This window comes from Acomys minous (genome assembly GCF_964271855.1).
Source record: "Acomys minous genome assembly, chromosome: 2".
NCBI lineage: Eukaryota > Metazoa > Chordata > Mammalia > Rodentia > Muridae > Acomys > Acomys minous.
The window spans coordinates 53,473,192-53,489,469 of record NC_140484.1 but is presented as its reverse complement, the minus strand read 5'-3'; the positions used below and the strand labels follow the sequence as shown (position 1 = coordinate 53,489,469).

Below are 16,278 nucleotides of genomic sequence, written 5' to 3'. Positions count from 1 at the left end.
TGGTCCATGACTTTAATCCCAGAACAGGCAGGCAAGAGGCAAGTGGATCTCTGTGAGTTCAAGGACAAATGGATCTATGCATAGTTCCAGTATAGCCAGAAATACAGAGACCTGACTCAAAAACAAAACAAAAAATAAAGGAAGTTTTGCCTTCAGGTATGTATGTGTAATGGAGGCCAGAGGGCATGCAGAGGTGGTGGAGCACACCTTTAATCTCATAACTCGGGAGGCAGAGGCAGGTGGATCTGTTTTCAAGGCCAGCCTGGTCTACAGAGTGAGTTCCAGGATAGCCAAGGCTACACCGAAAAACCCTGTCTCGAAAAACCAAACAGAAAAATGAAAAAAGAAAAAGAGAAAAACCAAAAAGGAGAGATCCCTGAAACTGTTTTTTTTTTTTTTTTTTCAGATGGTTGTGAGCCACCATGTAGGTGCTGGGAATCTAAGGGGCACGTCTGCGAGAGCACCGGGGCTCTTAACTGCTGAGCCATCTCTCCAATACCGATCTATTTCTAATTAAGAGCAAATCTCACAGGCTTTCCACTTCATCCTACTCTCGCGCTACATGTGTAACTCCAAAGCCCTTTGTGAGTCTGTTTCTGGACCTGAAAAATAGATGCGAAGGTTCTCTTGCAGAATTAAATCACTGTAGTGCTCTTCAGGTGAAGCCCTGTGCGTGCAAAGCAAACCTTAGTGCCATGCAGGCCTGGCCTGCCTTAAAGAGTTGAATAGCTGAGAGGGAGGAAAGCCCAGGAACCGGAACAGAGGAGGCCCCTAAAATCCCTCATGAGGCCTTTGAGAGCTGCCCCGTCCAGACAGGCCACCGTCCGAGTACATGTATGCTCACCTGGCCCGACCCGGTCTCTCGGGCTTCTGCAAAAAAAATGTGCACAAAACACAGCCTACAAGTCGCTGGACCTCTCACTTCCGCTAGAAATCTCAAAATAGCCCTTTCTGGCTAAGGACCAGGCTGGAGGTCAGCTCCCGAAGCAGGCGTGGCCTATACAAACCACGCCCATCGCACTCGGCCGCGCGAGCCAGCGGCAGCTATTGGTCACGCCTTCGTGACGTTTTTCCGGGGCGGCCCGGGTGGGGCCCAGCGCGCCCTCGCAAGCTGAGCTAACAGGGTTCCTCTGCGGTCCACGTCCCCGCGCGGGGCTGACTCGCTGAAGTGGCTACGCTGCGGTGCGAGGGCCACGGGCCTGCCGCGCTCGGGTAAGCGACCCGCGCTACGGTCCAGGGAACCGTCATGAAGGCCCCATGAACCGGTTGGGGATGGACAGCGAAGTGCGGGGCGGAGCAGGGATGAATGGGGATATGGGGCGCTAGTCGGTGAGGAATGGAGGCGAGGAAGAAGAGGGAGCAATGGGCCGAGCCCTTGGAGAAACATGGATGCTCAGTGGGAAGAGGTGGGCTGACGGCGATCACCAGCTTTTTTTTTTTTTTTTTTTTAAGAGCCGATGCTGGGCAGTTTGCGAGCACTCTTATGGACACTCGAGAGGAGGCGAGTTCTGGATCGGACTGTGCCCTAGAAGGTGTTGAGCTCAGAAATAGTTGAGGCCTGCTCCTCAAACTCTTCTACCTCCTAGTGAGGATTAGCCATCACATTTTCCTTCTCATTTGTCTACTTGCCTGCCTCTCCTTGGGGCCGCTAGCTTGTGCGCTTAACGGTCTGGCTGGTGCTTAGAAGTCGGACTCTTAAGAACTGCATTACTTACGCCCTAACCCCCTCTGTAGCAGCTCTAACATTTCAATAAAAGCAACCAGCAAACTGTTTAAAATACAGGTTTTCCACGTATAAATCAGACCAGCCTAACGGACAGTGAAATATCAAAAATGTTGGCGTGGCAAGCTTTAAAACATTTTAGTGCTGAGAGCTGAACTTCCAGAAAGGTGGAGTTAATCGGTGCAGTTAAGATAATATCTAATGTTCCGGGATCATGGGCTAATAATGTCTGCCACGTGGACACATCCTTTAGACCACAGGGCAATGTCCAACCAGGTGATGTGTCAGGACTAGGTGGCTGTGGTCTGTCCTGTTGTTGTGTATGTGTAACTTCCCTAGCTTGGAGTAGAGATGGGGCCCTGCTGATAGCGGTTAGTAATTGCTGAGTCTGGACTTCTTGCATTGTATCTCTGCGTGCCAGAGAAAAAGTTTGCCGATTTGAGGTTATATAGCAATCTCCAGGAAGGAGTTAAAAGTCGACGCAAGGTTGGGAGTGCAAGCTATTGAACACTAGATGAATTGGGAGGTTCTCCAGGCCACTGTCTGGGAAAGGAATGAAGTTGACACTTGGGGACTCAGACACGTCACCTGGCTGAGATTTGGTGGGAGTAGCCCAGGAAGTGAAGACTTGTGCATATAGACATGGCCCTGTGGTAAAGGGTGTGCCCGTGTGGCAGGTGGGGATTTGGAGCATTAGATACTGGCCTTTAAATTTTTTTAAATATTTATTTATTGTTATGTATACAGTGCTCTGCCTGTATGTACACCTGCAGGCCATAAGATGGTTGTGAGCCACCATGTGGTTGCTGGGAATTGGACTCAGGACCTCTGGAAGAGCAGTCAGTGCTCTTAACCTCAGAGCCAACTCTCCAGCTCAATACTGGCCTTCTTGTATGAGCTGGCAAACAGTACCCACTGCTTATTCTTTTTTTTTTGTTTTGTTTTGTTTTGTTTTGGTGTCGCTGTGTAGCCTTGGCTATCCTGGACTAACTTTGTAGACCAGGCTGGCCTCGAACTCACAGCGATCTACCTGCCTCTGCCTCCCGAGTGCTGGGATTAAAGGCGTGCGCCACCACGCCTGGCTCCCACTGCTTATTCTTTGCAGACCCTGAGTCCCCAAAAGGAGGAGCTCTCAGCAACTGTCAGCCTACCCTAGTCTCTGACTTAAAATTTGGCTTTTTCCTCCCCTTTATGTGTGTGAGTGTTTTGTGTGCATACATGTCTGTGTATCTGCATATATCGGCATACATTTATGTAGTGCCCTTGCAGGCCAGAAGAGGTTGTTGGATCCTCTGGGACTGGAATTAACAGACTGTCATTAGACAGTGTAGGCATAGAACCTCAGCGCTGGGGAGAAAGACAAGTGGGTCCTGGGAGCTCTCCGACCAGTCAGTTTAGTCAACTTGGCAAGCTCCAGTGGGATCATTAAAAGACCCTGTCTCAAAATAGATAAAATATAATATATGATAGACGGCTGGAGAGATGGCATAGGGGTTAAGAGCAATTTTTTTTTTCAAGACAGGGTTTCTCTATGTAGCCTTGGCTGTCCTGGACTCCCTTTGTGGACCAGGCTGGCCTCGAACTCACAGAGATCCACCTGTCTCTGCCTCTCGAGTGTTAGGATTAAAGGCGTACGCCACCACGCCCGGCTTGCTAAGAGCAATTTTTAGAAATATTTTTATATGTGTGGGTGTTTTGCCTCCATGTATATCTGTACGTCGTGTGCATGAAATGCCTGCAGAGGTCAGAAGAGGGGGCATTGGATCCCTTAGGACTGGAGTTACAAATAGTTGCGGACCACTGTGAGGTTACTGGGAGTCTAACCCTGCTCTTGTGGAAGAACACCCACTCTTAACTCCTGAGCCGTCTCCCCAGTGAGGTCTCAGGCTGTTCATGGTGACGCATCCTTTAATCTCAGCACTGGAGAGGCAAAGGCAGGGAGAACTTTGTAAGTTCAAGGCCAGCCTGGTTCACATAGCTTGTCCTAGGCCTACCAGGGCTGCACGGTAAGACCCCGTCTCAAAAAAAAAAAAAAAAATCAAACCAAAATAGGTGAGCTCTCACTCTGAATCTGAATCCCTGGCTCGGAACTCATTATGTACATGAGGATGACTGACAACTTTGGGCTGTCCTGCCTCTCCTGGAGTACTGGGATTGCAGGTATACACGGCCACGTAAGCTCCCTTCTACAGACAGTGAGCACACGTGAGGCTCTCAAATCCTCCAATGGAAGTGTATTTCCGGTCACGTGTATGCTGCTCTTTATTTTGTTTCAAGGCAGGGTTTCTCTGTGTAACAATCCTGGCTGTCATGGTCCTTTATAAACCAGGCTGGCCTCAAACTCACAACCATCTGTCTGCTAGGATTAAAGGCGTGTACTGGTGCACATACCGGTACTATGTGTCCCTTTTCTTTCTTTCTTTCTTTTTTTTTTTTTTTTTTAGATTTCTTTATTTTGTGTGTGAATGCTCCTCTGCCTGAACACCTACATGATGGAAGAGGGCATCAGATCCCAGTATATATAGCCGTGAGCCACCATGTGGTTTACGGGAATTGAACTCAGGACCTCTGGAAGCTGGGGTGGCCTTGAACTTGCCTCTGCCTCCCCAGAGATGGAGTTACAGGCATGTGTACCATCCCTAGCTCTGCATGTGACCTTGACATGGACTGTGCCATTGAGCTGAAGTCACGGTACAACAAGGGCCTTCTTGCCTCTCCTCAGTGGCTGATTCCTGTTTCTGTGGGAGTTATTTCTAGACCCAGCTGCTGGCCAGGAGTCGGTGACTAGGAGTGGCACCCTGCAAAAGTTTTCTAAGAAACTTGTGGAGTGTTTTAAAGATGCTCTTGTGTAGCTGTGCGCTCTCTCTCACACACATACTGTGTGTTTTTACTCACATATGTATGCGTGCACTTCCCTGCATGTGTGACTTCCTACATATGTGGCCACTTACATGCGTGCAAGCACAGGTCTAAGCAGGTGGGCTTATGTGTACAGATGGGTGTGTTTCTGCACATTAGTTTTGGATAGCAGGTTTGTGGTGATGCCAGGGCCTCACCATCTGCTAACCCCTTTCCTCTGGAATATGAGACGCTGCTTCTTTAGTCTCCCGGCATCCCAATCTTCTGGCGTGTGTCTTCTGGAAGCTAAGGAGCTCCTTATCAGTGAAAGCCAGGTCTAAGAGTTCACACTTGCAATCCCAGCATTTGGGGGGGAGGGCTGGGCAGGAGGATTGCTACAAGTCTGAGACCATCTTGTTAACTAGTCCATGTAACGATAACTAGTCCACCGACCAGTCCAGCTGGTCAGTTATTGGGGGGCCGAGGGGGGTCGCAACCTGTATTTAAAGAAATGGGCGAGAGAGACGTAGAGCTCAAGCGAACAGTTGCTTGTCAAGAGCCGTTTATTGAGGGTAATGGCAGGCTTTTTAAAACCTGCTTTAGGGAGGGCGGGGGTACGCAAGGAGAGTAGTGGAAAAGTACAAAATCTTCTGGGTTGAGCCCCGGGAACATTAGCAAGGGGAGGGGTCTTCCAGGTGAGACAAAGCAGGATGTCTCTGTGGTTATCTTAGGATCAGATCGCTGTCTTCTCAGGACTAAGCCGGATGCCTTGCATACCTAATGAGTGGCCCAGCAGGATGTTGGCTGCAAATACTGAATGGGTGGGGGTCGGCCTCAGGCCTTTTGGTCCCTGGCAATCTTGGGCTACACAGTGAGTTCTAAGCCAGCCTAGGTTACAGTGCAAGTCCTTGTCTCCACAACATGTCCCACTTCACAGAGGACCTAGTGCTTCCATCTGGTGGCTCCCAGCTGCTCCTAACTCCAGCTCCAGGAGAGTCCGAAGCCTCTGGCCTCTGGTGCGCACACGCCTACACAGAGATGCATGAATATGTATAGCTAAAAAAAAAAAGAAAAGAAAAGAAAAAAGAAAGAAAAAAGGAAAAACCTTAAAACTCAGCTGCCACAGTTCCTCAGTGAGAAGATGGTCCTCTTAGTGCCCTCAATTACATGCAATTCCTGATTGGACTTATTTCCAGTTGCCTCCTAGAAAAGTGGGTTTCCTGACAGATAAATCAGCTAGCTTATCAAAATTGCTTGTTTGTTTTGTCTTTTAATCTCCCTGTGAGCACCAACCAGATGGCTCAAGGGGTAAAGGCACTTGCCACCAAGCTTGCTTACCTGAGCTTGATCCCTCAGCTCATGTGGTGGGAGGAGAGGACAGAGCCCCCGCAGGTTGTTCTTGGACCTGCACACATGCACTGTAGTACAATTAACTGTTTGGTTTTGTTTTAATTAAAGACAAGGGGGCTGGAGAGATGGCTCAGCGGTTAAGAGCACTGTCTGCTCTTCCAAAGGTCCTGAGTTCAGTTCCCAGCAACCACATGGTAGCTCACAACCATCTATAATGAGTTCTGGTGTCTCTTCTGGCCTGTAGGTGTACATATAGGCACAGCACTGTATACATAATAAATAAATAAAACAAAAAACAAAACAAAACAACAACAACAAAACTCCTGCCCAGTATTCAGAAAGCAGAGGCAGGCAGATCTCTTATGAGTTCGAGGCTAGCCTGGTCCACAGAGTGAGTGCCAGGACAGCCAGGGACATGTAATATAACTGTCAATTTTTTCCTGGTGGCCTTAAGTGACCCCTGCAAAAGGGTCTATGGCCACCCAAAGGGGGCTGAGCACTGTCCATGTGAGCTTGTCAGCAACTGTTCCATGCCACACCTGGTGGCTAAAAGGGAAGAAAATAGCTGTTTCTTTCATTGGTGCCTTTCATAATGTTTCCCCCAAGGGATCCATGATGTAAAAGGGAAACAAAGGTAGTCATTTTCACTTAAAGATGCATGCATGAACCCAATGTGGTAGCACATGTCTTTAATCCCAGCACTCTGGAGGGCCTGTCTCAGGGCCTGGAGAGATGGCTTAGAGGTTAAGAGCACTGGCTGTTCTTCCAAAGGTCCTGAGTTCAATTCCCAGCAACCACATGGTGGCTCACAACCATCTATAATGAGATCTGGTGCCCTCTTCTGGTGTGCAGCTGTACATGCAGTTAGAACACTGTATACACAAACACTGTTTGTTTGTTTGTTTGTTTGTTTTTGAGATAGGGTTTCTCTGTGTTAGTCTTTGCTGTCCTAGACTCACTTTTTGACTAGGCTGACCTCAAAACTCACAGAGATCCGCCTACCTCTGCCTCCAAAGTGCTAGGATTAAAGGTGTGCTCCATTACTCCAGGAAATGAATAATAAATCTTAAAAAAAACAAAACAAAACAAAAACCTGAAACCCTGTCTCAAAGCAAAGTTCTTGTGTTAGAACTGCTGCATATGCCGGGCATGGTGGCGCACGCCTTTAATCCCAGCACTTGGGAGGCAGAGGCAAGCGGATTGCTGTGAGTTTGAGCCAGCCTGGACTACAAAGCGAGTCTAGGACAGCCAAGACTACACAGAGAAACCCTGTCTCAAAAAAACCAAAAAACAAAACAAAAAAAAAAGCTACTGTATCAGGGGCTGTGGCGTTGACAGCTCTGATACTTGCCCGGCACTGGGCTGTTGAGCACAGCTCCTCCTAGGGCCTCCTGCCTGGACGTCTGTACCTTTTTCTTCCTAAGTAGTGTTGGCTCTCTTTCAACCCTAGGTGTGTCTGACACCACAGAGGAGCATCTGTCCCTGTCCTACAAGTGTCTCAGCAAATGCCATGGCCTGGGAGTGCCCTGCCAAGCCACTCTCACCTGCACAACCAGACTTCATATGGCAAGTACAGGATGCCAAGCCCACAGCTGCCCAAGGAGGACATCAGCCCGGCCTCCTAGTCTGCACTGAGCCACTGCCTCTGGTGAGTGTTCCCAGACCCTGCCTGTTTGGGGGACCAGACAGAGAACCGAGAAAGGGCCCTGGGTTGCTGAGTTTGTAGAGTCAACAGGAAAATACCAAGTTGGTGCTTCCCTGGCTTATCTGAGTCAGCTGCCCTGGGGTAGGTGGACGTGCCGGAGCCACAGTTGGCAAACCATAGCTTGCGGGCTGTATTACTGGGAAGGCCCACTATGTGAGTAAAGTTTTACTGGAACACAGCCACTGCCGTCCGAGGCTGTCTCTTTGCTACAGTGGCAGGACTAACTAATCGCTGAGCTACGGCCTGTATAGTCCCCTGTCTGAAATACTGGCTTCCTGGCCCTCTATAGAGATTGGTAGTGGGCACAGGAGCTGCTGAGGCCTCGAGTATGTTCAGTGAGCTGAGGCCCTCCCTAGTCACCAGAAATGCCTGTCACCGGCAGATTTCCAGCCCAGCGCTGAGGCTCAGGGAGAACTCCAAACCTGCTGGAGGCGCCTTTAGGGTATCAGTACATGATAGTGATCCAAGAGCCAGGGAAATGGCCTCACTGGCCACAGCCCAGATGCCTTAGGCCTGCTCAATAGCTGAGTCTGCGTTGTCTGGGTGAGACCTGCGCCTCAGCTCTTCCTTGACAGGGTGCTATTCTGCCCAGCTCATCCTCACGCCTATCAAAGAACAACCAAGTATTTGTGACCTAGGAAATAAGACTCACCCAGTGCAGGGATGCGGTTTTCACCCCGTTGGTGAGGCTTGACTCTAGTTCCGGGGGTAGAAAGTGGGACTTGCCAGAAGTCGAGACTCAGTGAGACAGGGCCAGGTAATTTAGACAGTGATCTAAACACTGGGCTCAGTGTACACTGTGGCCCATACTGAGCCCTGGACCTCTGAGGAGGCCATGTGCGGCTAAGCAAGGCCTCTGACCAACTTGCCTCCTTCTCCCCAGGTCTCCAGGCCCAGCGGAAGGCAACTGTTGGCAGCCTGAGGGGCTGGCCGCCTGCAAGGCTCAGAGACCAGCAGCCCTGCGTCCAGCTCAGCAGCAAGATGTGGACAGCCCTGGTACTGGTTTGGATTTCCTCCGTGCCCTTATCTCAAAGCCATACGGTATCTGACGAGCCACGTGAGTGAAATAGCTGTCTAACTCCCAGGGAGGCCCCCAGGATCTGACTCCAGAACAGAGGCATCTCCAAAGCCCTGCCTTCCCAGCTGCAGGACTGGCATGGGCTGTCATTCTGAGTTGGGGTAGGAGGATGCGCAGGCGGGAGCCCCACTGGGACCAGGCAGCAGAGACCTGCAGCGTTGCCTCGCCTTGTAGGAATCTCATGTTTGCCAGAGGCCATTTGTTGGCGCGTTTGTATTGAGTGTGCTCCTGCCCTGCGGGGCTCTGTCTCTGAGCACTCCTTCCGCCATGCCTCTCCCTGCGCCAAGGCTGTGCAGCCCTCTTCTGTGTAAACCTCAGGGTGTGTGTACAGGGTGAGGTCCGCTTCATCACATAATGCGAGCCTTCTGATCTGATCTTAGAAATTGGATCCAGTTACAAAATCCTGAAGCCTGCACAGGCTGGAGCCTCAGAAACCTGCAAAGGAATCTTTAATTCAGGGTGTCATGGGGCGGGGAGGCACTGGGTCCATGTGTCACTCACATCAGCACCCAGGGCTCTGGGTGGAGAATATGTCCTGCCATACAGCCAGGACAGGGCCAGGAGCTAAGGAGACACCAGGGGACCCCTCACGTGGTTGGAAGTGTCCTATCTCATTCTTCCTTCTGTTTTTAAGGGTCCTTAGTCACAACCAAGATGTGGCCTAGAGCAGTAAAACGAAGCATGCCCAGGGACACAGTTCCAAGGGCTCATACTATACCTACAGAGCGAACAGCCACAGTGCCACCTGCTCCTGTCACACCAACCACAGGGACCCAGGCAGCCAGCTTGAACTCTACCAAAGTGACAGCAGAGGTGACAACACACTGGGCAAACATGAGCACTCCAACAACCGGAGAGGGTACGACAGACAGCACGACCTCCAGAACTCTTGCACCACCTACGTCATCAGGCCCCTCATCTGCGGGGCAGACACAGCCCAACACCACTGCTGGGCTTCCGTCTCTCAGCACACCACGTGCAGAAGTGCCAAGTACAAATGCCAGCACATCACCAAGAACAGCCACAGTGATCACCATGGCCCCACATACCAGGACTGTTGCTACAGGCACCCCACATACCAGGACTGTTGCTACAGGTACCCCACATACCAGGACTGTTGCTGCAGGCACTGTAAACACAAGTGGACCTCCCACAGGGACGCTGAGTCCTGCCAAAAGCACCCCCACTAACACATCCACCATGAGCCCCATACTCACCTCAGGTGTCCAATCACAAGGTACCACCATCCAGGTGACAACAGGACAGCCAGTGCACAGCACTGTGGGTAGATCAACACCTAGTCCCTCAGACATCACCCTAGAGACCACCACCACCCGTTCTGTGGCTTCCGTGTCTCCTACAGTAGTGACCACCACCCGTTCTGTGGCTTCCGTGTCTCCTACAGTAGTGACCACCACCCATTCTGTGGCTTCCGTGTCTCCTACAGTAGTGACCACCACCCGTTCTGTGGCTTCCGTGTCTCCTACAGTAGTGACCACTACCACCCGTTCCGTGGCTTCCGTGTCTCCTACAGTAGTGACCACCACCCAGGTACAAACCAGGGAGCCTCCTACCAGCCCGAGCCCTGAACTGGAAGCCACATCCCTCACAACACAGCCAAGCCCTGCATTACCTACCCAGGGGCCAGGCACACCCCTGACAACAGAGCAGGTGGAAACCAAAACCACAGCCAGTACTGCCTCCACTGGGCCAACACCCAGGAGCTCAGGGGACCTTAAGGTGCCAACCACAGATGCGTGCCAGTTCAGCACCCAAGGCCAGTACCTAGTAGTCACCACTGAGCCCCTAACCCCATCCTTAGTGAACAGAACGTTACTTCTGGTGGTGCTTGTCCTTGGGGTGACGCTCTTCATCGCAGTCCTGGTGATGTTTGCCCTGCAGGCCTATGAGAGCTACAAGAAGAAGGACTACACGCAGGTGGACTACCTGATCAACGGCATGTACGCCGACTCGGAGATGTGAGGCCTCAGGGGGCCGCCTCTCCACGGCCACCTACGCTGCCTCAGACCAAACCAAGTGCTTCCAGATCTTCTCGGTGCAATCTCAAAGCTGTGCCGGATGCTTAGACACATTGAATTGCTGTCAGATCAACTCCATGATCATGAGAGAGCTGCCTTTTCATATTTATTTTTTTAAACGATCACATATGCAGGAGCGGCCAGTGTTGAGGGGGCCTGGCCCACTTGGCCCTCAGTGTGTGAAATCTTGACCAGAATTAAAAGCAATGACCGTTCTCTATCCGGCTTGTGTGGGTCTGCGTGTCCTGCCCTCAGTCGCTCCTAGAGCAGCCTTTCAGATGCCTGGTGGGGCTGGGCTTGCTTTTGTAGACATGTAGTATGACATGAGTCCCTGGAGGCTGCTGTGCTCAGCCAGCGCAGGCTGGGCGCTCTCTGATGCCCAGGTGCCCAGTGGAGGCTCCAGCTAAGTCATGAGCTGGTCCTTGGTGCTATCAGTTGGCTACTCAGCCTCTCAGGTGCTGAGCTTCTTAGAGGCAGCCCAACTGGGTATTAAAGAACCAAATCAAACTGCCAGCTTGACCCGGTGTGGTGGCCCACGCCTTTAATCTCAGTACTCGAGAGGCAGAGGCAGGCGGATTTCTGAGTTTGAGGCCAGCCTGGTCTAGAAAGTGAGTCCAGGATAGCCAAGGTTAACACAGAAACCCTGTCTCAACCCTCCCACCCCTCCCCCCCAACCCCGCCAGCTTGGTTTCTACACATCCCGCCAGAGCCTTAGCCACCCAGCTCAGCCAGAGGTAGAGTTCAAAGACCAGTAATGTGGAGTCTGTTGCTCCCTGTCTGTCTGTGCTCAGAGCCTTTTCAACAGGATGTTTCTGGATTCTAGACTTTTGTCACGAACAGTCAGAGGCAGTATTGCCCTGTGTGTGTCATCCTGTGAATGCATGTAACACACTGAGCCCTCATCCCAGCAGATTAGCATTCCAACCCTCACTTTAGTGACCTCCTGAGGCCTGGGAGCATCTCATTCATCCTGGGCCGGAGTCCCAAAGAAAGCCTGGTATATTCTGGTTTGGATCTTGTTTCTTGGCAGTGCTGGGGATGGTACCCAGGCCCTTTTTATTCTAGGTAAACGCTCCTGCTGAGCCGTAGCCCAGCTCTCACCCCTGGTTCTAGACTCCCAGTTCTTCAGCTGCCTGGTTTCCAGGCAGAGCCTTGGCCTTCCTCTACCCACAAGCCCAGTATGGCAAGAGCACATTAGCAGCGGGCCACGGGGCAGCCGAGGTCAGGTCTATGGCAGCTATGTGATCTAGGGTCAGCTGTGGCATGTTCTGGAGCTTGGCTTCATCTTAGACAATGTTGGTTCATCCCAGCGGCCCAGTGCCTGACCTGGAGAGACGCTGTGGCTAAGGCTGGGGTCACACTTTCCCAGTCCCGTGATGGCACAGAGTCTCATCTCAATTCTTCCTCATCCAAAGGGATGACAGGTGGCTGGTAATAAAAGAAAGTAAACCCCTGGGCCCTTTGCGGAACTGGATGGGGTCAGATGATGGGCTCAGAATTGGCTTCCAACCCACTTTATCTCGCACTGAAGTTAGGCCCGCCCTGCGGCCCCACCTGCTCTCCTGAGCCAAGCAGTCTGCAGTGATAGCTGCCTCCTGTCCCTCTCTAGCAGACACACCTGACTAAAGAGTACAGATTTAATCATCGCAGTTGGCTCTGGCCTTCGGTGAGCTCTAGGCCAGTTCACAACATTGCATGTCTGAGAAGCTACCTGCAACTAGGAACAGCTCTGGAGCGGATCAGGGTCTTTGAGCATACACTCTGCTCAGCCGCGGTTGGTTTTGAGGCAGGCTCCCCCTCGTGGCTGAAGGAATCTTAAAGCCTGGACTCACCAGGGCCGCGTTTCAAAGACTGGAAGTCCTGATCTTTTCAGGGTGTGGGGAGAAGTGGGTCAAAGTGAGAGTCAGTTTACAGCAAGGAGGCAAGACACAGACAGGCCTATTCAAGGTCACCCACTGGGCAAGAGGCAGGCCGGGATGCACGGACGGCCTGCCCTTCAGCGTGGTGCACTGAGGTAGCCGGGGAGAGGAGGCTTCATCTTTAAGACCAGGCGAAAACACTCCCACGAGGAGTGTCGCACCTGGAGTGGCCCTAGTCGCGGTGGCGGAGGACCGCTTGTGCCCCCTGGCGGCCGAGCTCCTCACAGCATCCGGCCCGTGGCTGTGCCCACCCACCACGGCCATTTGGACCCACAAAGTCACACCAGTTGACCCCGACGACGAAAGACGCCCCTGGATTCCCCTACTGGAGCTCTCACTCCAAAGAGTGCTTATAGGCAAGGAGGGTTCCCTCCCAAATTGGGGCTAGCAAGCGCTTGAGGGAATGACGTCATGTGAGACTGAAACTCCTCCCTCTCTCCCAGGCGTCCTGAAGTTAGTTCAGGGAGCCCGCAACACCTCAATATGGAAACCCTGCTCTCCTGTCCCTGAACCAGCCAGCTGCGGGTGGGGGTGGGGGTCATTTGGAGCAAGGCACGCACAGCATCTTTACAACGCTACTCTGTTAACAGCTCATGTCTGTGAGCACTTACTGTGTGGCCTGCTCAGATAGCCCCCTTATCTCAGAGGATGGTCTTCCTCCTCCCCGTCCCCACCCCGCCCCCGGCTCATCCTCCACTTAGCATCCTGGGGGATATTTTTAAAACAGAACTCAGATCTTAATGCTCGGCTCCCTAGGCTGTCCTCCCACTGGGGTTGGAGGATGGGAGGAGGCAAACACTTGAATTAGAAATGCACCCGGACGGAGGAAAGTGTTCAAGAGAAGCCAGGGAAATGGGGTGTCCAGGCAGTGACCAGCCGCGTTAAACCTTCAAGAATGACACAAGGCTAGCGAGTGGGGGGAGAAGAGGCAGGCAGGACCAGACGCAGTGACCAGAGAAGGTGAGAAGCCTATTTCCCCGGGGATTTAAGCAAAGAAGTGAAGTCATTAGGTTTAGAGTTTAAACAGATACTTAATTGCACTTCTGTGTTTACAGCGACACTGACGTTAACTTAAACGGCTGATGGGTGGCCAGGCAAGATGGCTTAGTGTGTAAACACGCTTATCCTCAAGCTTGAACAAGTGAGTGTAATCCTCACAGTCTAATTGTTCTCTGACCGCCATATGAGCACTGTACACGTGCACACACATTCACCCTAAATAAATAAAGAAATGTGCTAGAAGGAGGAGGAGGAGGAGAAGAAGAAGAGTTAAAGAGAAAGGTGAAGGGGGACACAACCAGAGATGCCTCCAAAGACCAAAGGCAGAGATCGGTTCCTGGGGAAGGGCTGGTTTCCAGTTTCTTTGTTGTGTATGGAAATTGCCACGATGAAAAGTGAGAAGAAGAAGGGAAGGGAGGGAAGGGAAGGGTGGAGTCCCGAGTAAGCTCCTAAGTAAAAGATCCTTCTGGTTGCCACTGGGAGGCGCTGTGGGAAGCTGTTGGGACATCCTAGGAGCCAGGGATTGGATCAAAATCATGGTCACCGCCCGAGTACGCCGGACTGTGAGGTGTGCGCGTCCCCGGCGGCACCATGATCCTCACCGCTGCCCTCCTCCGCGGCCGCATTCCGGGCAGGCAGTGGATCGGGAAGCACCGTCGGCCGCGGACCGTGTCTTTCCAAGCGAAGCAGAACATGATCCGCCGCCTGGAGGTGGAGGCGGAGAACCAGTACTGGCTGAGCATGCCCTACCCGACAGCGGAGCAGGAGTTCGGCCACGCCTGCAGGCTTTTGAGGCCATCAAGGCGGCCGCCACTTCCAAGTTCCCCAAGCACAGATACGTTGCAGACCAGCTAAACCATCTCAATATCACGAAGAAATGGCTTTAACCCGGACCGCTCACCCTACAAGTTTATAGATACCAGACTGTGCTGGCCTTACTTGGTCCTGGAGCTGAAAAAAAAATGTATCTATGTAACAGTGTGGCCCCTTCGACCAGTATCTTAATAAATCAGACGTGATTAATTAAAAAAAAAAATCATGGTCACTCCCCAGAGAGGAGCCGGGGAGCTTGGCGACATGCTTTGGCGGTTTAGGCCATAGCTCTTTACTGTTTCTACTTTCTCTTCCTCCATCTCTCCCTCGCTCCTGCCAGGCAAATGCTGTATGGACCTTCACTGACTCCTTCCTGCTACTCTAGTTCTGTCGTGCTTTTAATTTTTTTTAGATTTATTTTTAACTTTGTGAGCGGTGTGCCTGCATACGTGCATGTGTACTTCGTGCACTCCTGGTGCCAGTGGAATCCAGAAGAGGATGCTGGGTCCCTGGAAGTGGAGTTGCAAACAGCTGCGAGATGCAGAAAGTGTTCTTAACTGCTGAGCCATCTCCGGCCCTGGTTTATTTGGGTGTTGTCTTATGAAACCTGTGTAGCCTGGCTCCCTTGAAATTCTGTTCTTTGTTTTTTGTTGTTGTTGGTTTTGTTTGTTTAAGTTTTGTTGTTTTTGCTTTGTGTGTGTGTGTGCTTGCCTGTTTTTGAGACAGGGTACACACATACACACACACACACACACACACACACACACATACCTCTGACTGACTAGGAACTTGCTATGCAGACAGGACTGGTCTTGGACTCATAAAGATCTGCCTGCTTTTGCCTCAGAACCGCTGCAGTTAAAGGCATGTGTCACCACTGAGCCCAGCTGGCCTTGAACTTTGGATCCTTCTGCCTCAGCCTTCAGAGTGCCAGGATGGATTGCAGGACTGTGCTCAGCATGTCCGGCTTCTGTGTTCTCTCAAGGAGGGACGTAGGGTGGGAAGTGTAGGTGACGCTGGTGCCAAGCCCTTGGCCAAGCTTATGCCTCCTCCTGGGGAGGGACCTAGGGCATGAAGTATAGGCTCGCTGGTCACAGGCTCTGAGCTGAGCGCGAAGACACCAAGTTGTCCAATTGTCCAGTTGAGGGATTGGAGCTCTGGCTCAGAGGTTAAGAGGTCCTGAGTTCAATTCCCAGCAACCACATGGTGGCTCACAACCATCCATAATGTGATCTGGTGCCCTCTTCTGGCCTGTAGGTGTACATGCAGGCAGAACACTATACATAATAAAAATTTTTTAAAATTATATTTATATTGCTCATTACACGCATACCCATGTCTCAGCAGGTATGTCAAAGTGAGGGGACAGCATACAGGAGTGGATTCCACCCGCTTCTTCCATGTGGGTCCCAGGGACTGAACTTAGATCTTCACTCTTAGCAGACGGGGTCTCTCTGTGTTAGCCTTGGCTGTCCTGGACTCGTTTTGTAGACCAGGCTGGCCTTGAACTCACAGCAATCCACCTGCCTCTGCCTCCCAAGTGCTGGGATTAAAGGCGTGTGCCACCATCGCCCGGCCTGTTTTAAGTTTTTTTTTAAAAAAAGAAAATGTATTCAAGTACTAAAGAGAACAACAAGAAGATCCCAACCCTCTTTTTCAGAGGAGAGGTAGCATGTGAGGGCAGCCTGCAGCTCCAGAGCAAGGCATGGAGAGCCAAGCTTCAGAATGCCCTGAGATTCCCTGGCAGGCATCCCCCAACACAGAAAGATGCAAGTTGAGAATGTAAATAAAGGAAAAAACACCTTCAGCGCTAG

The 16,278-nt window shown here is 51.6% G+C and overlaps 1 protein-coding gene and 1 pseudogene across 5 annotated transcripts; both read left to right on the top strand.

Annotated features, from left to right (window-relative positions):
- The first annotated feature begins 1,080 nt into the window (after positions 1 to 1,080).
- LOC311579904 (uncharacterized protein C11orf24 homolog) lies at positions 1,081 to 10,953 on the top strand. 4 transcript variants are annotated; one of them, XM_084750933.1, is made up of 5 exons: positions 1,081 to 1,212; positions 7,362 to 7,559; positions 8,500 to 8,673; positions 9,329 to 9,790; positions 9,821 to 10,953. In XM_084750933.1, the coding sequence occupies exons 3-5, from the start codon at positions 8,598 to 8,600 to the stop codon at positions 10,675 to 10,677; spliced, it is 1,395 nt and encodes a 464-aa protein (XP_084607059.1). In that variant the 5' UTR covers positions 1,081 to 1,212; positions 7,362 to 7,559; positions 8,500 to 8,597; the 3' UTR covers positions 10,678 to 10,953. The 4 variants fall into 4 exon arrangements, with proteins under 4 accessions (XP_084607059.1, XP_084607058.1, XP_084607056.1 ...); XM_084750932.1 differs by adding an exon at positions 1,453 to 1,501 and having other exon boundaries at positions 9,329 to 10,953; XM_084750930.1 differs by having other exon boundaries at positions 9,329 to 10,953.
- Positions 10,954 to 14,214: 3,261 nt separating this feature from the next.
- On the top strand, positions 14,215 to 14,687 carry LOC311579936 (large ribosomal subunit protein mL63-like; annotated as a pseudogene). Its single transcript has one exon. The product of its transcript is annotated as a large ribosomal subunit protein mL63-like (transcript).
- Positions 14,688 to 16,278: the final 1,591 nt, after the last annotated feature.

Excerpts from the sequence above, each read along its gene's own strand:
- LOC311579904 (XM_084750930.1), top strand. The coding sequence starts at position 8,598 with ATGTGGACAGCCCTGGTACTGGTTTGGATTTCCTCCGTGCCCTTATCT. Across the intron at positions 8,674-9,328 it reads TACGGTATCTGACGAGCCAC|GGTCCTTAGTCACAACCAAG; the intron begins GTGAGTGAAATA and ends TCTGTTTTTAAG.